This window comes from Struthio camelus, chromosome 24 (genome assembly GCF_040807025.1).
Source record: "Struthio camelus isolate bStrCam1 chromosome 24, bStrCam1.hap1, whole genome shotgun sequence".
Classification (NCBI taxonomy): domain Eukaryota; kingdom Metazoa; phylum Chordata; class Aves; order Struthioniformes; family Struthionidae; genus Struthio; species Struthio camelus.
In genome coordinates this window covers 3,724,363-3,745,744 of record NC_090965.1, presented here as the reverse complement: position 1 = coordinate 3,745,744, position 21,382 = coordinate 3,724,363, and the positions used below count along the sequence as shown (strand labels likewise).

Sequence of the window (21,382 nt, the reverse complement as noted above, 5' to 3'; positions counted from 1 at the left end):
TCAATCCAGGTTGAGTGCCAGCAGGAGGGAGACAAGGATGCTGGCACCTGAGTAAGGTAGGTGAGATGGAGTGAGCTTTCTCGAAGCTGGGCAGCCACTGGGTGACTGCTCTGTCTGGCAGAGGCAGGTGGGATGAGCCCTTTTTTTCCCCTGTGGTTTGCTCCACCGCCAGGAGAAGGCTCATTCCTCTTTGGTTTTGTTGCAGGGAGTGGGCTGCAGGAGAAAATTTGCCCATGTGAGCTGTCCCAAACCAGGTGACTGGATTTAGTTGGCCTGGGAAAGCCATCTTCCAGTGCTGGGGCTGCCCAAGACTGGGGAGAATCCCTCAAAACCCCTGTCCTGGAGAAGATCCACGCACAGGCACTGCACCCTGGAGACCTCCTGGAGGACAGGGCTCACCGGTGGAAGCTGTCCACCATCTTCAGATGCACTCTGAGGTCTTTCTTGGTGAGGTGGTCAAGCATCCGAGCATCAACAAGACACTCCATGAAATAGCTGCGATACTGCGGGAGGCCCAGACTGGGCAGCCACTCGTTCCCAATCCACTCGTGGTTCATGTCCCCGTAAGCCAGCGTCTGTGAAAGCAGAAGGACAAGCTAGGGAGAAATCAGAGCTCAGCAGAGCTGCAGACAATGCCAGGAGACCAGCATCAGCTCAGTGCTGCAGCCTGAGGAAGCTGTCTTGAGGGCCAAATCTGGGCCAGAAGAGTTTAACCCTACTCTGTATTGATGGTGCTGGGGCGAATGGTCCTGTTCGCAATGGTCTGGGTCCTACTGATACGCCCTGAGAAGACAGGGCAGCAGGCAGAAGGCAAACACAAGGGATAGATGGAATTTATGATTAGCTTCTTTAAAACTAATTAAAAAATAGGTTTCAGTGCATTTCAGATTGCTTCAGCCCAAAAAAGTTCAGAAATCACCAAAACATCTGATTTTACCCCTTCAAAATGAAAAAAGGTCACTTTTGGGCAGCAAAGCTTCCTTTCACTTTCACTGCAAGTTGATTTAGGGTCCAAAAAATGAAATAAAACCTGCCAGAAGAAAAATAAAACATTCAGGACTGACTGGAATCAGAAATGATGGATCCAAACAGGACCTTTTCCTCCCACCTTTTCAGTTCATGAAAATGTTCCCTATCCTGAACTTGAAGCCAGAAAAAAGCGAAACCTAAATTTTCGGGCAACCAGAAATCTGCCTCCCATCCTGGGTGGCTGGTCACTATGTGGAGGTGTTCAACACCAGACCACGATCTGACAGGGGAGGTCCCTGAAAACATTGCTCTGCCCAGAGCAGCAAGGGATGCTGTTTGATGAGATGTCCCAGGAAGAGCTCAAACCCCGAGGAGCCCAGTGGCATTCCACTCTCCCTCCCATAACCTCCCTACGTACCGCCCGCAGAAAAGGGTAACGTGGGGGCCTCACCTGTGCCCAGCTGCCTTCCTCTGTGTCCTAAGTGTGACACACGCAGCATGTCAATAGAAAGGACAGGTAAAGTCAGTGATCCCGGCGGTCCCGTGCCGCGAGACTGCATGCCGTGCGTGCCGAATGCGGGACCCCTCAGCATGGCATGACCCAGAGGGAATGGGGGGGCAGGCTCGCGGGTGCGTGGCTCAGGGTGTTCTGGGCATTTTCACGGGCATTCCTGTCTTCAAAGCTGCATTACACCATGTGGCCTTGAGCCTGGAAATGGCACAGATGCTAGAGCTCATACACTCCTCCCGGCAAACATGGGCCCCCCCTAAAGACAGACGGATGCAGTGAAACACCCAGGCTTCGTCCACGCTGCCTTGCGGGTCACAACCCCCAGAGGCACTGGCCAACCCAGGTCACCAGGTCTGCAGCTATTTTTTCCATTGTCAACCTGTGCTGGTTTTGCTTGACCTTGCAAAACGTGCTAGGGAAGGTGCTGCGTCCCTGCCATCGCTCCGAGTCCTCCATTCCCGAACAGCACCCACCAGCTACACGCTCCATGCTGCCTGGCCAGTGGACACAAGCTTCAGTAAGATGCTTAATAATTCAGACAATTAATCTGAAATGCTGCTCCAGGGTCATTAAGACAGGGGAAGCATGGCCACATGTCTCCGAGAGACCTGGAGCCGTCAGGAGCACAGCCACATCTCTCTGAAAGACCCATGAGAATGTAGTCACGTCTCTCTGAGGGACCCCACGCTATCAGCTGGGGTGGTGATACCTCCTGCTCACACAGAGGGGATGATATTTGGGCCTGCAAAGGTTCATGGGAGATTAGCCAATAACTTCTCTGCGTGCAGGATGATAAATGTGTGACTCATTCTCGTGCTTCTCTCTGAAATCACTCCTTGCTTTTCATCTTTCCTTCTTTTTACCTCTAACTCACAATAGACAGACAAGCTATTCTGGAAACCCAGCCAAAGCCACAGAATCTTGACAAAGGAAAAAGCACCTTATGGTTTTTAAGCAAGCTTTCAAAATTGTTGAGATTTTAAAGACTGAAAGATGGTTTCTAAACAGGTGCATAGTACTGGTCAAGAGCTGACACATGAGATGCAGCATAAGACCCCTTCCCTCTTGGGGTTTAGAATATTAATGCATGCCCAGAGATCAGTTTGGTAACCGATACACTGTGTGGCGGCAGCGGGGCTAGCCAAACTCACCGTCTTTGTAGAAGTTGGCATATTCTCCATCTCCTCATGGGTGACCCAGACGTTTCCGGAGGACTACAGAGAAAAGGCACAGTGATCAGGGTTACCAGCCACGGAGCCATGGCCTGGCACGCTGATTCTAGGTCCGAATGAAGGGAATGGAGCAGGACTGACCCAGTTAGAAACAAGCCTGGCTTGAGATGTTTTCAGGTCTCCTGCTGCTACACAGGGGCAGGGAGGATCAGGCCATCCTTGCTCTCAGTGCTGCACTTTGTGGGGTCTTGCCACGACTTCCTAGCTTAGGCTGGCAGCACCCCTGCCACCTGCGGGGAGCCGGGGCCATCTGTGCAGCCACGGAGAGCACAGCGAGCAATGCAGCTTTTCCCAGAGACCCTATGGCAAGGACCATGTGGCTTGTGCTTTTCCCCTGCCCTTCTGCAGAGGACTGCACGACCAGGGCAGGCAGCCCCAGGCTGAGGCTTGCATGTTGGCAGGGATGGCAGCACCTGCCACATCAAGCCATGGCAGCATGCACAGTCAGAGGATGGAGAAGCTCCTCTGGCTCTTTTGCGGCTTTGACACTCTGATTTCACATTCTGAGAGCCTGCAGGCCCTTCTATGATGGCCTTGGCTATCTGAGGGACATGTTTTGCTTGGGGCAGCGGCAGAGCATTTGGGTAGAAGGGGCCTGGGGGCCTTTCTTTCTGTTGACTGCTTTTCTGCAGAAACATCTCAGCATTACTGGGGCACTACTGTCTCCTCAGGAGTGTTAGGGACCAGCACAGGACACAATCTCTTCATCTGTCCCATGTCCTATCCAGGGAAGGCTGGCTTCTGTACATATTCTGACTTGAATATTAAGAATTTCAGATGATCCCGGAAAAGGTTTATGTTGAAACAATTGAGAAAACAGCTGTGAATATCTGAGCTGGCATATATAGATAACTTGCACTGTTTCACTGGGATTTTATTCTTTCCAGGGCAGACAGTCCCCGAGCTTTGCTCTTTGCAGCGTGCTTGACAGGGTTAGCCTCCTGCTGACAACCTCTGTGTGTGAGGATAAGAGCATCTGCTGGTGCTCAAAGGCAGGAAAGTGCTTCACACTTGACAGCAGTAAATTAACTTTGCACCTGAGGATACATGTCTGGTGGCTTGACTGGTCTGTGAGAGGACACCACCCCCTCCACCGCCTGCTTCAAACACCAGAGAGCCCTTCCTCGCTGCGCTTGCCTGAGACACTGGGACTCCCTTGGGTCTGATGAACCGCTGTGGTCCCAGGGAGCTGGGGGAAGTGGGGCCCAGCCACGTGGCCTTGCTAGGGTTTCTCTTGGGGGGAGGTAGTTCCTGAGGAGGTCGGTGGTGCAGAGCACTTACCGTTCGTGAGGTGGGTGGTGCCGACGGGCTCGTGAGTGACACCATCTCCTGGATGGCCAGACGCAGCTTCAGGCGATGCAGGGCATTGCTGATGCCAATCTCCCTCTGGATCTCAGTGTCAGACAAGGCCGACATGATAGCCCCACTCTTCACGTTGGCTCGGCAAGCAGCAACATACCAGGCTGGCATCCCTACCCAGAGCTGCCAAAATAGGGCAAAGCCGGTGACTGCCTGGGGGACCTTCCCTAACTTCCTCTGACAGGTTTCAGGATGCCCTGTTTGAATCTCAGTACCAAAGTGGGATGCACATACGGGGTCCTTTGTTTTTCAGACCTTGCACAGATGGCCTGGTTGCAGCCTAGCATCCCCGCATGTCACAAACACAGCACAGGGAAAGAGCAGCTACTGAGCCTTTCAACTCAAAGCCAAGGCTTGGGCATAAGGAAAGCCCCAACCACAGCTCTACAGACTGTGAGAGGGATGTGGGGATCTGCTCTGCTCCCCTAACCCTGCTTACTTGGTCCCACAGTGGTTCTAAGACAGCTCCTCTCCCACACCCCTTCTCAACCAGCCAGGAGAGCAAACGTCTCGGCGACCAGGGAGAGGTCCCGGCTGCCAGCCGCACTGACCGCCTGCTCTGCAGGGCTCTTTGAGGGGCTCAAGGCTTTGCTAGGAGAAGCTGCTGGGCACAAGCTATCCTGCAACTGCCACCTGCATGCAAGGATCAAGTGTGGCTGGAGTGTGGGGTACTACATCCCCTGCCAGGGGAGCATGCTACAGATTGACTGCAACTGCAAAGCAGCTGGTGTGTGGGGACACTGCATGGGGGTGCTCTGCCTCACCTCCAACCAGGAGACAACAGTTGGGCCATCCCAGTGAGCAAAGGGCAGTCCTTTCCTCCGAGCCTCTTCCAAGAGTTCGTGCCTGGAGGGAACAGCAGCAGAAGAGCAATTTATTGGGGGCTTGCGGGGAAGGGAGCAGCCGTGGCTTGTACAGGCCCATGACATGAAGGCAGGTGGGAAGGACATCTCGAAACAGAGAAGACTGTGGGCAGCAAGAAGCAGCCAGCAGCAAAGGAATCATGGAGCTAATAGGGCTCCAGGGAGGGTGAAGTTGAGAAGATTTCTCAGGTTAGGGCTTTGCAGAATTCTTGCACCCCTGCCATGGCTTAGGAGGCATCAGGTGGGACACTTCCTTGCTGGGGAGGGGAAGGTTGGCACTCACTTCTTCCGCAGGCGTCGATCCCTCTCGGCCTGAGCCCCCAGCTTGCCGAGTCCCAGGGGGTCCTGCATGCCCATCTCTGTGTCGGTCAGCAGCACTACTGCGTAAGCGAGACATCCCCAGGGTCAGTGTGACATCCCCAGGATCAGCGTGACATCCCCAGAGTTAGTGTGACATTCCCGGGGTCAGCGTGGGCACTGCTGGGGTCCCTACACCATGGCGTTGGGGATGCATGGTCACAGCACAGCAGGTGATGGGCCCCCTCCCCATTTCCAACCCACTCCGACAGACCCCAGGTCCCTGGGGAGTGAAGAGGGAATCCTCGCCTGCCATCCACTCTGTTTCAAGACACTCAACACTGAAGCAGTGAAGGATTTAGGTATGGAAACACAGTGCCCACTGAAGGGCTGTGCAAGATCAGGGAGGTCCCATGGGGAGGGAAGCAGATTGGAGGAACATTAGAGATAAGATACAGTGATGGGGCGCCATTATTATCACTGCAGCTGTTGGAGAGCACAAATGCTGATAACATGTTCATGCCAGAAAGGGCCGCGGGGCAGAAAAGCCCCAGCATACGCTTGCCTTCAGACTGGGGCTATACTGGCAGACCAGTACAGAAGCTGCACAGAGATCAGAGCCAGCAAACTCTGGGCACAAGTCAGCTGTGGCCCTGATATCCCCAAACTGGGTGGGATGTTCCTACTTCTCTGCCTGGCACTCCCAATAGCACCCTAAAGCCAGACAGTGCCAGGAGGCATGCAGAGCGCCTGGCCTGGAAGGATGCCCGCCCAGCACACACGGGAACGGGGCTGCTCACGGACCCTGCCCTGTGGCCCCTTCTCTGCTCAGTTGAATCAAGCGACCCTTCTCTTTTTTCCCAAACAAGCGCCCGATGGAGGATTTGATCCCCTTCCTCTTGGAGCCCTTGTGCAGGGAATCCTGGCTGCTGTTGCTGCTGGGGTTGCTGGCCTGCTCCTCCAGTGAGCTGGGGATGGAGGAGGGAGAGGAACAGCAAAGCCTTTAGGTTATTCCTGAGCAGCACACAAGCCACAGCAAACCCCAGCCCATCCCACAGCCCCCCGCTCCATCCCACATGAGCCTTGGGGCTGATGGAGCAGCCACTGTTGGTGCAAGACCTAACAGACGCTCCACATACCTCTTCCCATCCTCTTGACTTAGTGCAGGGTGGCCCAGCTTCTCCAGCCGCAAAGTCCTGGGCGAAGACGGTGGGGAGGTCTCACATTTGATGGTGGTTTTATCCTCTCGGCTCTCATCCCGAGCTGCAGGCGACTGAACAGATAGAGGAGCTGTGAGGTTCGATGGCAAAACCCCTGACCCCATCGCTGCCCTGCTGCCTGCCCCAGACTGACCCCCTCTCTCTTGCTCCATAGAGGCATGGCCAAAAGAGCTGACAGCACCCTGAGGCTTTGCCACGTGCCAGGATTAGCCTAAATCCAAGCCCCAGCAATGGCTCGAGCTGCCCAGGCAGATGGGGAAGTCATAAAGGCCAAGATCCTGGGAATGGGAAGGAGAGAGGATGCAGCCCCATGGTCCAGGTCAGGGTGTGGGGATAGAAACCGCCAGCTGCAGCAGAGGGCTCTGAGGAGCACACATGGGAATGTCCCAGAAACACCCTGTCCCCAGCAGGGATGCATGATGTTTGAAGACCCAATGGCTTTTCGAACATCCCGTGTCCCACCAGTACCCACAGGCTGCCGGTCCCAGCTCCCATGCCAGAGCAGGCAGTGCCATGCAGATCAAAGACGAAAGGAGCAGCCAAGGAACACAGAGGACATGGGGCTCAGACTCCAGTGATGCGGCCGTCATGCCTCCAAGCACCTGATGGGATCCCCCTGATGCTCCTGCTGAATCCCTGGGGTCCCCAGCTCCATACAGCCCGACCTGGCATGGACAAAGCCAGGAGCAGGCTGGAAAAGGGGCTCGGACAGAAACCAACGGGATGGGAACGACTCACAAGCAGTTTCTTCCGGTGCTTCCTCAAGTCACTGGGCTGATTGCAAGGGGGAAAGTGAGAGAGACACAGAAAGGGAGGTGGTCAACAGAGAACGCTTCCCCCAGCAGCCCTCCATGCCCCGGCACGGCGAGTGGCACTGGGGCCAGGCAAGCCAAGCTGGAAGAAGACAAACACAGGCAACCCGTTCCACATCACACCCCCATACACCCGTGCGCACATCAGGGCATCGCTTCCACCCCAGTCAGCCACACGTGCATCCCCTGTCCAGCTTCATCCCCTGCCTCGGAGTCCCATTGCTCCCATGCGCCACCTCACCAGCGTCATGATCCCCATGCGGTCGAGGTCCTGAGCAGCGCTGCGGGAGGACAGCTTAGGGGTGGAGCGCCCACTGAGCGGTGGGGATGAGCTGGCCAGGGACAGGGCTGTCAGCGAGGTGGGGATGGAGGCCCTTTTGCAGAGCTGGGTGAGGTTCAGGCCCTCCATGCTGCCACTCGTCACGCGGGTCTCCAGCTCCTCTGCACGAAGCTCGGTGGACTCCTTCTCCTCTTGGATCATCCTAGGGGAGCATCACGGCTCAGAGCTCCTGGCTCCCCACCTTTCCGGTGGCAGTTCCTGGCCATCTCACAACTTCCTAGCCATAGGCTTTTTTCCCTACACCAGGGAAATGCACCCCAGGTGCCGTAACTTCAGCACCTGGTCTCCAGGAATGGCAGCAAGGCCCATCAGGATTCATGTAAACCGGGGCAGAGGGATTCCAATTTCATTTAAAATTGTAGGGGGGCTGTTTTTCAACAGCAGTTCTTTCAGTAAGCCAGCACTGGTGCAGCTGAGGGATGGGCAGCCACAGGGAGGGAAGGACCAAGCCCTGCGGCTGGATGTCCTGGAGCTGCTTCCCTGGCTGAAGCTGGACCAAGATCTAGTCTCAGGGCATCAGAGCCTCCTCCCATGGCCTGGCAGTTTGTGGCTCTATGGAGCCATTTCAGAACAAGATAGTGTTGGTTCTTGGCTGGGGCTGCTACCTGATCTCCTCATTGATGGCGTCCAGCTGCTCCTGGAGCATCATGGCCAGTGTCTGGGCATCCGAGTGCCCGCTGGGAGAGAGCACGTCCATGGAGCTGAAGAGCGTCTCGCGGTCATCCTCGTCCACATCGGAGATCTCAGGGTCACTGTCGAATGCGTGAGGCCCTGGAGCCAGGACGCTGCCCGCCTGGGCCTGCTCCCAGTCCTGAGGAAACAAATCCACTGCTCGTGCACAGCACCTCCATGTCGCTGAAAGCCAAACTGGAAGCCTCCAAGCAACAGTCAACATGACCCCAAGGTGAAATCTTTCCTGACGGATTACTCCCACACAGGAGATGGGTGAAGGAAATTGCCCCACATCCCCAACTCAGGGAAGATGCCCCCATGTGAGGCCAGCGTCCAAGCCAGGAGACCAGAGCCAAGCACCCAGGAGGAGACCCTGAACTGGTAGCAGCATGAGGATGGGTTACCTTGGCTGGCTCCTCTCGCCGGGCGGTGAATCGACCCTTCTGTGTCCGAGGCAGGCCTGGGGCTGTCCCGAACGTCTCAGCAGGGGCATGGACCACAGTGCTCAGTGGGAAGCGCAGGTCTGTGGTGCTGCCCATATGGGACCTGGGCAGAGAGAGCCCATTGCGGAGACTACCCTGTGCAAGGATGCTCCTGGCCCCTGGCCTGCTGGCTGCTCCACCTGCAACCCAGGCTTGCCCAGCATAGAGGGGCAAGAGGATGGTGACACTCTAGGATGCCCTCCCAGCAATGCCCACCTGGTCTGAATGAAAAAGGTGCAAAACCCGGCTCTGGAGCGGAAGTGAGACTTGCTCCCCCCATCCTGGCCCTGGAGATGTGGCTGCAGGCTGTAGGAAGCCCAGCCTTGAGCACTACCCTGCTGCTACCTCCCCCTTGGCTGTGGTACCCACAGGGACGTCCAATCAGTTCTGGCCAAAACCACCAAGTATAGCAGGTCCATTACAAAGCCCTTGGCTGCGCAGTCCTTGCCTGTCTTCCCCTCTCCAAGTACAGCCTCCACCTCTCAACGTGCATGGCCCCAGAGCCCCTTGTGCTCTTCCCCCCAATCTCCAGGGTGTAGAAATGGAGCCAACCAGGGAGCTTTCCTCCTTCTTTTTAAGTTGTTCTCAACATTTTCACAAAAACCCCCGAAAAATAAAATCCCATTTGAAATAGATTTTCTGGATGTGGGGATTTGAACATCTCTTGGGGTCTCCCATCAGAAAGCATCTGGGAATTCTTCATCGTCCTCTTCCAAGCTTGGGCGATGCTCGGGAGGGGGTTCATGTGCCAGGCAGAGCAACACAGTGGTTGGACATGTGAACACTTGCTGCCACTCATGGTACTAATTGGATACCTCCACCTTGCCTGGTCGTATAGAAATGCCTGTAAAGGTGATCCTGATGTTGCCACCTAAGTGACATTTGCCTGAGCATGCAGGAAGTCCAAGGCAGCAATGGTAGCTCTCTGTGCAGGGAAGATGTCCTGTTTATCTAGTGGGGGATGCACGACTGGTGTCTATCCCACTGGACACTGAGTCGATGGAAAGGCAAGTAAAAGGCAGCAACTGGCTCAGACCTCCTTGCCTTAGAAACCCATTCACGCTGCTGAGTGAAGTCCCTTCACAAGGAATGGGGTCATTCCTCCCTATATGCATTGTAAGAGGAGGCATGAGGATTTTTGGCTTGATTTAAGAAGGAAAAAGCAGCCTGGAGTACAGGCTTTCCAGAGCAGATCAGTATTTTTCCACCATGGTGGGTCTGGTTCCCAGCAGAGATATAGGTCCAGACTCCCTATCCCAGTATCTTATCGAGCCCAGACAAAATCACTAACGTGAGCAGCTTGGCATGGTGTCAGCTTGGTGTTTGCAGTCAAAGGCGCAGCCCAAGTTTTCAAGGGGATTTAAGCTGTGGAGCCGCTGACAAGCTGCTTCTGAGCTAAAAACAGATAAAGGAACCTTAGACAAAAGCTGACATTTCCTCTGGGGGATTATTTTAGCCTCTCTAACTCAAGCTTTTTGCTGAATTTTCCTGAAAAAAAAATTGCCCGTCCTGTCCTTACAAACCTACACAAAGAAGTTCCACATACTCCCCAGACACTTCGCCAGCATGTGGCTGGCCTTCATCCTCACAAACTCTTCCTTGCTCTTCCCATTTCTTCTCTCCATGGCAGATATGGAGCAGCCAGTCCCTCTCCTCTCTGCCCCAGCTGCTGACATATTTGAAGTTTTTACACTAGCTCCTTTCCATCTTTTCGTTCCTCCCTAAGCGGTGAATTTTTGCAGCTGGTGGTCAGTCCTGGCAGTCCCTTGCTGCCTCTAATCTGAGTTGCAAGGGCTCAGGAGAGGATACAGTCTGCGACACTGGCACCCTCCTTTTCTTACTTTCTGTGGCTGTTCCCACCGTTCTTGCAGTGGTGCTGGCCCCCTCCTCCAGTCCTGGAGGCTGAGACGCAATGGACTCACCTTGCCTCCTGCTGCTCTGCCCTGGGATCCCCTCTTCTCCCAGCCAACTTTAAAGGAAAGGGTGTGGGAGGGCCATCATGGAGAGGAGGTAAAAATGGGGAGGTTCATTCTCTTTTGCCTGTGACACCTTGAAAGCTGTGTTACAGAGCACAACACTACATGAGGGTCTCTGTGCTGCTGGGCCATCACCGTGTGACAGTCTCCTCCTTCTCCACCAGCCCATCCCCAATGCACTGGGAGGGGAAAGACATTTGGTGAACATTCAGTTTTCACAGGGACTTTTGCAGGACTAAAAATGAGCAGAAAAGAAGAAATTGCTGCATGATCTGCGGCAGCTTGAGCCATGCAGCAAGGGTGGTACTGCGGCACCCATTGCCTGGGTAAAACCACCCCGGGGTGACAGAGCCAAGAGAGAGGTTGCACCTTTTGTATGGAAAGATAAATGATGCCCAGTGGGTTTTTTTTTTGCCCTCAGAAGAGCAAAGTTTGGGCCATTCAATTTGGCTGGGCTGTTCTCAACAGTTGGTGTCTTTCCCCGGGACAGACTGGGGACAGTGCAGCTGTAGTTGACCCTGCTGCGAGGAGCCACCCTGCAGCCCTGCACTGAGGCTCAGCAAAGCCAAGAAAGCCTGATGCCAACTGCATTTTGAGGGCCCAAATTGCACTCCAAGAGCAAAATATCCCCAAAGCCATGGGTGTGCAGATGCGAGCCAGGGGCACATGCAGGTTGGCATGGGCTTTGGCAGCCGAGCCCTTACCTTGCGTGCACAGTCTCCACAAACGTCCCGCTTCTGGTCTTGAGTTGATCAACTTCCAGTCTCAGTTTGTCGATCTCATCTGACAACCGTCGCTGTTCGGGGTGAGACAAGATATGGATAGGGGTTGGTGTTGCTCTGCAGAGCAGCCACATTTTGTGCTATCCATGTACTTAGCTATTTTCATATATACATCCTCTTTAAAAATCTCCATCCTAGGTTCAAAGCACCTTTGATACATCGGTAAAGAAACAGCTCATGCAGGTGACAGTGAACGACCATGCCAGGTTGATGCCGCGAAGGGAGGGAGTGATCACAGGCCAGACAGACAGACACTCGCGTGCTGGAGGCAATGCTCGTTTGAGAGATGAAGGAGAATCGTTCCCACTAGGGTGCTCTGGCTTTGCTCCAGGCCGAAGGCATGCGTTCATCTTGGCAAAGGGCTGGCAGCGAGGAACCCGCTAGACAAATCTAACGCTGGCCCTGTTCTTCCTGCTGCCAGCCCCATCCTCATCAGGAGCCTGGGTCTGTGCTAAGTGGCTGGGTTTTACTGTGGGAGATGCAGGGAGGGAGGCTGCAGCTGAGCAGGGAGGCAGGGCAGATAGGCTCCTCCAGGCACAGCAAGATCCAGCCCCCTGTGCAAACACGCTGAACCATGGCTAGACGACATGCGGGCAGCATCACGTGAGCCTCTGAGCTCTGGCTCTGCCTGGAGCTGAGCAGCCATGGCCAGGGAGCTGGACCCATGCCCACATATCCTTGCCATGGCCAGGGAGTGGCTGGGAGAGCAGAGGCCTGGGGAGGGGAAAAGCAGCCCACCGACCCCCCAACCATGCACCAGACACCGGGCACATCCCGAAAAGTCCCACCACTTCCAAAGCTGCAACCTCCCGGCTTTCCGGCTCAGGACAACGTGGACTCATCTTTCAAACCCTACTTGGACACCTTATCCGAGATTAGGGGAGGTGTGAAGACCTGTGGGGCCTTCTGCAACCTGGGCATGGAGCAAATCTTTCCCCAAGTCGAGCAAGGGGGTGAGGAAAGCCTTGAGGGAGAAGGCTCGTGGCTGTCTTGGCAGGACTGTCCCTCGCAGCCAGGCCACACGAAGGAGCAGCCAAGAACTCCGGAAAACCCTCCTCTAGAAATACAGGCAAAGCAACCCCACCCTTGCTGCTGTCCTTGGCAGGGTCAGGGATGGATGAGTGTGATAGAAATACGGAGATGGGACTGAACGTGCCTGTTTGGAAACCGAACCGGGGGTCTCCGGGAAGGCAGGTGGCAGCTTCCATCCAGCCACCGCGTGGATTAGTTTGTGGCCTCCTGCTGCTGGGCGCTTTGGGATCCCAGCTCCTCCGTAACTAGGGTATTTTTAGGAGGCGCGATTGCCACTAGCCCGGGATTAGGAGCGAGGAAGCGCAGTCACTAGGGCAGGCTCCCTGCAGCAGCATTTACCTTGTCGTGCTGGTGTTCCTCTATCTGCTTTTGGGTATTTTCCAGCTCTTGTAACAATGTGTTCTTTGAAAAACGAAACAAAAGAAAAGGGAACAAAAATAGGAAAGAAGAAGAGAGACCGTTTAGGAAACGGCCATGGCCCTGTGGCCTCCCGGGGATGGCCAGCATGGAATTGCCACGTGGATGACCCGGGTGATGGCTGCGTGGCAGGAGGGATGCCGATGGTTCCCCGACCTTTTCCTCACCTATCTGCCTGCAAATCAGTCTTCTCTGCAAACATCCTGCTCCTCAAGCAGGGCTGCCATGGCCCAATTCCTGTCTCACACCACAGCCACAGCACTGCCACAGTGGGTGAGCAGTGATTAGAGACTTGATAGGCAGCATTTGCAGATTAGAAAACATAGCCGAGAGGAGATCAACTCCTCAAGCAGCTGGGTCAAGGGCAAAAGAGTCTCCTGCATCTATGCTAGCGAAAAGGCAGGAAGAAAACCTGAGCTTGCAACTGCCTAACTTAATGCTCTTTTTGGGGAGGTGCTGACAGCCAGGCAGGCATTTCAGCATCATTTTTGCCCCAAAAAAACTCAGGGAAGGTCTGTGGGTGAGCCAGTGCCAGCAGCAGGCTGGGGAGCAGGTGATGCCCCTTCATAATGTGCCACCATTCTGGTCCCTGTCCCCCATCATGGGTGGGAATTTGGACTCAGCCCCATGTGTTGGCTTCTGCTCCTTATTCAGAGCCACTCAGATGTCAGCCAAATGGCTGGACATGCTGGTGCAGCCTGCTCTGCTTGGGGACAGGAGGAGCAGAGCAGCTTGGAGACAGAGCTGGTCCTGCAGGCATCAGCTTGGGGATGCATCCCCCGCTGTGGTTTGATTTGTGCAGGGAGCCTGGCTCCTGCAGGAACCCAAATAGAGGTTAATTATCAAGGGCTGATCTCCTCTCTGCAAGGCAAGGATACCCCTTGCTCTGAGCTACCTGCTCTCCTAGTTAATTGTGATCATGTTGGGGCAGCAGCAACTCAAGCTGGCTCCTGCAAAGGAAAGCCCAGATCCCCAGGGTGAGTGGGATGGGAGGCGGGAGGCTGCTCACAGACTCTGCCCTGGCTTGGAGAACGCAGATCAGTCTGGCAGCATCACCTGGGGGACAGGAAGGTTTCAAGGCAGCATGTGCAGGAGGGCAGGAGGTGGGAGAGAGTGAACGCTGCGTTTTCTCCTGTAAAATGCAGTGAGGGGTTTTGCTGTGCCAGCTGGGCACAGGCTGCAGATGCAGATGCACAGGGGGAGGCATAGGGAAGCGAGGGAATGGAGTAGGGCAAATCCTACCACTGTCGGAGGTAAAAGGCAGCGGGGAATGGGTCTCACCAGGTGACAGCCAGCCAGAGGCAAGGGCGCAGTGCAGAACGCACTTCCCTGCACGCCTGCTGGTTTTGGCACCTGGCTGGCATCCTCCATGTGGTCATTTCTCCATCCCTGCATGGGTACTTCCAAATCCTTGCACTGTGGCTGGCCTAGGCTCTGTGCTAGGGGGGATGCAGACCCTTCACCCTCCCCGGAGCCCCAGAGCACCCCCTGCACCAGTGCTGCAGCCACTACCTTCTCCTCCAAAGCCGCCATCCTTTCCTTGAGGTGCAGCTGCAGCCGCTCATTGGACTCGCTCAGCAGACGGTCCACAGTGTCTGAGAGCCGCTTGTTGTGTTCCTCGTTCATCTTCTCCCGCTGGCGGGCCTGCAACGGCAATCGGCAGCCAGCCGCGTCAGTCCTTGGGGCCGCTTGTGGTAGGAGGGCACTTTTCCAGCAGACCTGCTCCTCCCACCATGGGGAGCTGGGAGAGGCTCGATGCCCCCCACCATCTCACTCCTGCTGTCAGCATCACAATCGACTCACCGGGCCTTGCTTTGGGAGGAAACCCACCCTTACAGCGCAGATCTGACCCTCTGCTGTGGCTCTGCTGGTCTCTGCCGCATACATTTCCCAGGGATGAAGCACAGAGTGGACAGCATCCAAAGCGATGCACCTCTGTCTACCTGACAGTGCCCAAAGCCTGACTCATGTGTCTCCCACTGCCCTGGGATGCACCAGGGAAGCCAGGGTGTGTTACTGAGAGCACACGTGATACAGTGCGGAGACCTCTGTGAAGCACAGCACAGGTACAAGAGCCCCAACAATGACCGTGATGCCTGGATGGGAGATGGCAGGCACATGGTGTCAGTAGTAGTGTGGTCCTGTCCCAGTTCACGTCCCCAAAACAAGCATTGCCAGCAGGTCCCTGCCTCATGAGCAACATCCCTGTACAATGCTCAGGAGGTACCCAGGCAGCACAAGGGCAGGTCCCACCATCCTTGTACCCTTGCACAAGTGCCCATCCTTGGGGTCGGCATGGAAGAGGGCAGGCTCAGCCCTGACGTTTTGGGTCAGCTCTTGGAAACAAATAGAACTTTAGTGCAAAAACTGATTTCAGGAGAATGCATTGTACTCAAATGTCTTCAAAATATCGGTGTTTTAAAGGCTTCAGCCCTACAGGTAATGGGATGTGGGCTGAAATGCACAGCAAAACCATCAACAGCATCTGGTTATTTTTAGATCTATTTTTAGAGAGAGTCCGTGATATGCAGATGGTCACAATTTGGGGACACCTTCCAAACCCCAATGGGTACCAATGCTCTGGATTCACAAAGGTTTCTCCAAATCTCTACCCTGGGCCACCACAACCTGAACCTTCCTCAGCAGGACTCAGAGGTGGGGACATGTGCTGTCTCCGTGGTGTGCCCAGGCACCTGCCCACCACAGAGAGAGGGAAGGAACTGAGGCTGGACCAGGACCCGCAAGGACGTCCCCCGTCTGGGTTGAGCAGCACTTACCCTGGCCAGCTCCTGGTTCTTCTCCTCCAGCTGGCTCTCCAGCTGCCGGAGGTGCTCCTCGATGCTCCCGTGCCTCTCTTCTGCCTGGGAGAAGCAGAGCAGCCCTCTCGGATTGCGCTCCCCCAAATTGTGTGGTCCCTCCTGCCTTGCAGCATCCCTCCCCAGGATGCAGCGCTCCCTCCCACTGTCTGCATCCCCACCATGGTTTGCTGTGCTGCCAGCCCCAAAATGACTATGCCAGCAAGGAGATCGGAGATGGAGGCACTCCACAGCTGGAATGAGAGCAGGGAGTCTTGAGCCTGCAAGGAGGGCTTGTGAAGCGGCTTGCCAGGACACTGGGGAACAGTGGGCCACTGGCACTGGGACTCTGTCACTGCACACAGGTGGCCAGACCTGTATCTTTCTCTTGTTCCTGTGTGCTCTCCTGGCCTGGCTGTCTCCAAGCACCTAGCACACTTGCCTTGGTGAGTGCTGCGATGCGCTGGGCCAGCTCCGCTTCCACCTCGGGCAGCGTCTCTGCTTTCCTCATCGTCTGCTGCAGCTTCTGCTCTGCCAGCTCCAGCAGCTCTTGCAAATGCCGAGCTTTCTCCTCGCACTGTGGGACAGGGCATGATAGGGTGCCTGGCACTGCGCTTGCCTGTATCCCATCCCATCCTCAGTGCCCACTTCTCCCTCCCAAGTGCCCGGGGTGGTGGGAGGCTTCAGTTCTAGCTCTGAGCTGGTCCCAACTGGGAGGAACTAATCCTAGATAGGGCGAAAGAGTGATGGGGGAAATTACATCTTGCTCCCACCACTGTGGTTGACCCAAGACTGGACCAGGAGGGTCTGATGCTTCCCATTTCGATCCCTTTCCAAATCTCCTCCGAGATGCACATGCTTCCAACATGCTTCCTATGCGTGGTGCCAGTGGGTCTGTGCCTGCAATTGCATCTGGAACTGATGCTTAGTCCCAGCTCTCCAGCCTCTGCTCCTGGCCATCATCTGGCACAGCCCCACGCCTGCAGATGGGGTGTTTCAAGGCGGAGGGAGGATGGTGGATGTGCCAGGCTGGCCTAGCCCCTCCCAAGGCCAGTGCTGTCCCACCCCATCCACAGCTGCACTGGTACCTGGCGGTGCAGGGACTCCTTGTTGGCTAGCTCGCTTTCCAGCTTGTCGTTGAGGTCGTGGATGGAGGTGGCTTCTCGCTGGGCTGCCAGGTAGCGTTTCTCCAGGGTGGTGATCCTCTCCTCCATGTCCTCTTTCTGAGCCAGAGCCTGAGGGAGCGATGGGGTCATGTCCAGGGCGAGTAGAGAACTACAGTGGCAGGTCCTGATGCTTCCCCAGCCCCTCTCCTCATTTGTGGCCCTGATCTGTAACCTTCAATTTGGGAACAACCAGCCACACAGCTCCTGTGAGCCTGGGACACCTCCAAGTCCAAGCACACAATAAAAACCCTGCTTCACGCAGAGATGAGTGGGAGCAGAGTGGGAGAGGGATAACAGGAGAGTCAGGCAATCACAGAAAAACCACCCTTTCCTCTAGCATGGACATGGCTCACCGCTCTGCATCTACAGCATACCTCGGTTCCTTGGCATCTGCTCGTAAGCTCAGGTAAAGCCTGCTGATGGACTGCCTCAAAAATGCCCAAAGGCAGAGGCCTATTTTGGGAAATGCTGGCCTTCACCCTCTTTTCCACATGTACAATAGGGGTTACAAACCCTCCCCAGCCCAGGGCATGGAGCAGCTGTGAGTGTCTCTGAAGCCACAGTGGGGCCCAGGACAGGGTTTACAGTGTGACAGGGCAGTGTCTAACCTCTCGGAGGTCCCTCTGGTACTTGCTGCTCATCTCCTCCGATTTGATCAGATCTTTCCTGGCGGTGCCCAGATCCTCCTCCAGCTCAGCGACGCTGGCAGCCAAAGCAGAGACACGCTCCTTGGCCTGGACCACTTCGAAATTCTGCTTCTCCAGGAGCTCTTGCAGCTCCACCACCCGCCCTGCCTCATCGTCGGGGTGGACAGAGCCATTGGAGAGCCGCTGCAAGTCAGCAGAGAGGGAGGTGGATGCCTGGCTGTCCCAAAGCATGGGCTGGCATTGCCTGTGGCTATCCAACAGGCAAACATGGCCCTGCAGGGACTGGATGTGATGGCAAGCTGCTGGGGAGCAGAGGGACATTGGACTCTGGGAGCCACTGTGAACAGTCTCCACTAACCAGAGATGTGACTCCTCGCAGGTTCAATGGGACAGGGACGGTTGAGGGCTGAATCCCTGGAGGCACAAAGCATCCCTGGGAAGCAGAGCCCCTACAAGTGCCCAAACAGGAGCACAGTACAGGAGTACATTTCCTTGCACTGGGAAATGGCCTGCTTGGCCTGTATCCGTCTGGCAGGGAAGGACATTTCCCAGGGAATTAGATCCAGTGGAGAGGGAAAAAAGTTTTCAAATGCCAAGGGGTGGTTCAGCGCCCTGTAGGCAGTGATAAGGGGGTGAGAGAAACCATGGCTCAGTGAACCCAGACAGAGCAGGTGTTTTCAGGGCTCTCACCTTCCAGGAAAGCTTCTGTGCTGGCTCCTTGGGCTCCCTTTCATCCCGCTCTCCTGCTGGGGCCTCCCGCACAGAACCTTGCTGCAGAGTGGCCACCTGCACGACAACAGGGGTTAATTAATCAGAGAGAGCCAACAGCACTGACTGGTCTGGCCCTGGGTGATGCCACCTTGCTGCACCCAGGGCCCAGTGCAGGAGGACAGGGAAAGCAACCGGCCCCTTTGCAGTGCTGGGGAGGCAGACAGACACCACTGGCCACCTGCTAGGAGAAGGGAAGGCAGACGCTGCTCAGGACAGGTCCCACAGGTCTGTGGAACACAGATCAGCTGTCCTGACCTCTCAATTGCAACCAGCTTCCCACCGGCTTCCTCCACCTTTAAGAGCAGCCGTCGTATTCAGCCAGGGCCTATTGCTTGAGGGGGAATTGGAGGGAAAGGCTGAAGAAAACAGAGGGAGGCAGAGATCCTACGCAGGGGACGAGGGGGTGAAATGAAGGCTCAGCACTGATGCGGGATGAAGCCACATATTGTATGGACAGAGTCGTTCTTGCTATGGCCACGCAAAGAGCCTGAGCCCCAGCGGTGAGGTGTCTCCTCATCAACTGAGCCCTGCATCCTGGGAAGCACTTCAACTACAAGCAAAATTACTAGCTTTGGCAGCCAAACAGGCTCCAGACCTGGTGCAAACATATGCAGCAGGAGCAGGAGATAAACCCCTGCATTGCACCTTGCTCCACTGGGGAAGGACAGGGGAAAAGCTCTTTGCAAGGCATCCAAAAGCCAAGTGCCGCCTCCCTACCGAGCCCAGAAAAGTATTGAGAGATATGCCCTGGGAACTGGAAATAGCAGCAAAATTTTGCCAGACAGAGACCTTAACGGGTGAGGCTGGCTCTTCTTGGCAGTGGTGGCTGGGTTTCAAGATGAACAGGCTAAATATTGGAGGGGGACAGAGAAGTCCCTGCATCAGAACTGTGCAAGGAAGGAGATGGGGGATGCGAGACAGGGTGCTTGGAGCAGGGAGGTTCAGGTCTTTGTTGAAGCAGTGAAAACCCCAACCAGCAAAGTCACTCTCAGCCACCTGAAGTGATTCAGGCTCAGGTTGCTTTTCTCAGTGAAATGAAAACCGAAACGGCAAAACGACAGAGGAAAACTTCATCTGCGAGATAAAACGTTTCATAGAACAATCAGGTTTTTTTGGTAAATATTTAACATGGGCAAGCCTTGACATGAATAAAACCTGTTATGTTAAAAAAAGCCAAGAGCCATTTTTTCAATTTGCAGGAACATTTTGGGGGCTGAATTTCACAAAATTCAACATGAATTCACAAATTGGGTGCAACATGCTCCCTGGTGCACCAAGCTGTCCCTGCCTACCAGTAGCCTCAGAGAGGGTCCTGGCATAGGATGCCAAATGTCCCTCTTACCTGCCGATGGGCATCCACAAGCTGCTCCTCTAAGGTTGCCACTCGCTCTAATGCTGCTCGCAAGCGCTCTCGGACCTGCAGTCGTGCAAGATATTGGGAAAGGCTGTTACTTATCTGTGGTACAGGGTGTCAGGGAGCCAGGCAAACTCCCAGCCTCTCTTATTGGGCTGATTGTTTGGCTTGGGTGGATCACATCCAGGGCACAGGCTCAGCACCCTGAGAAGCTCCATCCTATCACCTGAGGGAGCAAAAGCCCATTCGAGAGGAACAGCCTGGGAAAAACTGACTCTTGGAGGAGACCCAAGGCTAGGGTACCTTGAAGATGTCTCTTGGCAGAGCGGGGAGATGCTCAAGGCAAATGAATCAGCAGGAGCAGCTGTGGGTCCTAATGCAAAGGTTGAGTCAGGGTCTCAAATTTCAGCGACCCAGGGAAGTCAGATCCCCATCCCTGATGACCTCCCCACAGCATCTGCTCAGCAACCCCACTGGCTTGGCTCTGCGACTGCACCTCAGATCTGAGCCATTGTATTTCAGCGTGACCAGCCACATGGCTGCAGGGATGGGGCTGCAGAAGGGATGCACTGGAACTGGAGACACATGAAAGTTCAGTGCACCCAGCTCTGCTCAACCTGATGTTGCCATGCCTGTGCTAAGGTGACCACAGCACAGGGACTGCCATGCTGAGCCTAGTGGAGATCCTGCCTGGGAGACTGATGGACAAAAATCACGGTGCTGCAGCTTCTGGCTACCCAGAAACTTGCTGCTTAAGGACCATGTGTCACCACCTGGTCTAACAACAAAAAATAGCACCCAGAGGGAGAGACAAGGCCAGGATACCCTGGGAGAAGAAGGGAGGTTGGGTCAGAAAGGCTTGATCTCTCAGCATCCCTGAGTGAGAGATGCTTATGGAGCAAGCCAGGAGAGAGAAGTCCCAACAGCCCATCTCACCTTTTCATCTAGCGCCTTGTGATGCTCAAACAGTGACTTAAGTGCTTTGAGCACCTCGACCTCACTGGAGACCCCAGATGGCGACTGGGCCTGGCGCTTGACCACGGTCATCCTCAGGGACCGCTCATGCCTCGACACCAGGCACTCCAGGTGCTCTAGCAAGAGCTGCAAGAGAGCGAGCAGGAAACTCTTACCACCCTCGCGATGTGGATACTGACCCAGCAGCTTGCGGTGCCCAGCATTTCTCAGAGCCGAGACCTCAACAGGAAGGTTTTATGCTTACCCGGGTGTTATTGCGCTCAGCTTTCAGCTCTGAGATTTCCTCCTCCCTCTCCAGAAGCTGCTCTCGGCACGCACCGAGCTCCCGCGTCAGCGTTGCAAACTCCTGCGGAAATCAGGGCTGTGAGCAAGGAGCATGCGACAGAGCCAGGGTCAGCGTGCCGGCCCCACCACTGGGACCCCCGGCACGGATCAGCTCCCATCTGGCACCTGACAAGTGAGTGAAGGGGATGGGGAGGGGAAGAAGGGAACAGAGCCTAAAAAGCACAGCTGGGCTGGGAGGTAATTTATCCCTGGCCTCCCCAAGGGCTTTACCCAAGGGAGGAATGCAGCACCTTGATGTTTATCCATTTAGTTTGATTAATAATGACAGAAGAAACTGCAGCTCCGAGGTGCTCAACAGCATTTGAAGCATCCCAGCCAAGGCCACCAGCATGCTCTCATCTTCACGGTGCCTTTGAAACAACCCA

At 55.3% G+C, this 21,382-nt stretch overlaps 1 protein-coding gene across 8 annotated transcripts in view; it reads right to left on the bottom strand.

Moving 5' to 3' along the window:
* Positions 1-21,382, bottom strand: part of PPFIA4 (PTPRF interacting protein alpha 4) — a 69,511-nt gene that overhangs the window by 6,271 nt on the left and 41,858 nt on the right. For 2 of the 8 annotated variants that reach the window (XM_068918142.1, XM_068918143.1), the window contains exons 3-25: positions 20,917-21,018; positions 20,634-20,798; positions 19,686-19,760; positions 18,263-18,358; positions 17,534-17,755; positions 16,848-16,994; positions 16,198-16,336; positions 15,742-15,821; positions 14,477-14,608; positions 12,887-12,949; positions 11,438-11,529; positions 8,680-8,821; positions 8,209-8,414; positions 7,505-7,745; positions 7,190-7,225; positions 6,371-6,504; positions 6,036-6,199; positions 5,218-5,314; positions 4,836-4,917; positions 3,994-4,194; positions 2,632-2,694; positions 1,421-1,447; positions 400-575 (exon numbers count right to left, since the gene is read on the bottom strand). In XM_068918142.1, the coding sequence (XP_068774243.1) occupies positions 400-575; positions 1,421-1,447; positions 2,632-2,694; positions 3,994-4,194; positions 4,836-4,917; positions 5,218-5,314; positions 6,036-6,199; positions 6,371-6,504; positions 7,190-7,225; positions 7,505-7,745; positions 8,209-8,414; positions 8,680-8,821; positions 11,438-11,529; positions 12,887-12,949; positions 14,477-14,608; positions 15,742-15,821; positions 16,198-16,336; positions 16,848-16,994; positions 17,534-17,755; positions 18,263-18,358; positions 19,686-19,760; positions 20,634-20,798; positions 20,917-21,018 (2,882 nt within the window). Of the gene's footprint in view, positions 1-399; positions 576-1,420; positions 1,448-2,631; positions 2,695-3,993; positions 4,195-4,835; positions 4,918-5,217; positions 5,315-6,035; positions 6,200-6,370; positions 6,505-7,189; positions 7,226-7,504; positions 7,746-8,208; positions 8,415-8,679; positions 8,822-11,437; positions 11,530-12,886; positions 12,950-14,476; positions 14,609-15,741; positions 15,822-16,197; positions 16,337-16,847; positions 16,995-17,533; positions 17,756-18,262; positions 18,359-19,685; positions 19,761-20,633; positions 20,799-20,916; positions 21,034-21,382 lie in introns of all 8 variants that reach the window. The other 6 variants (XM_068918144.1, XM_068918149.1, XM_068918146.1 and 3 more) reach the window with 6 other exon arrangements.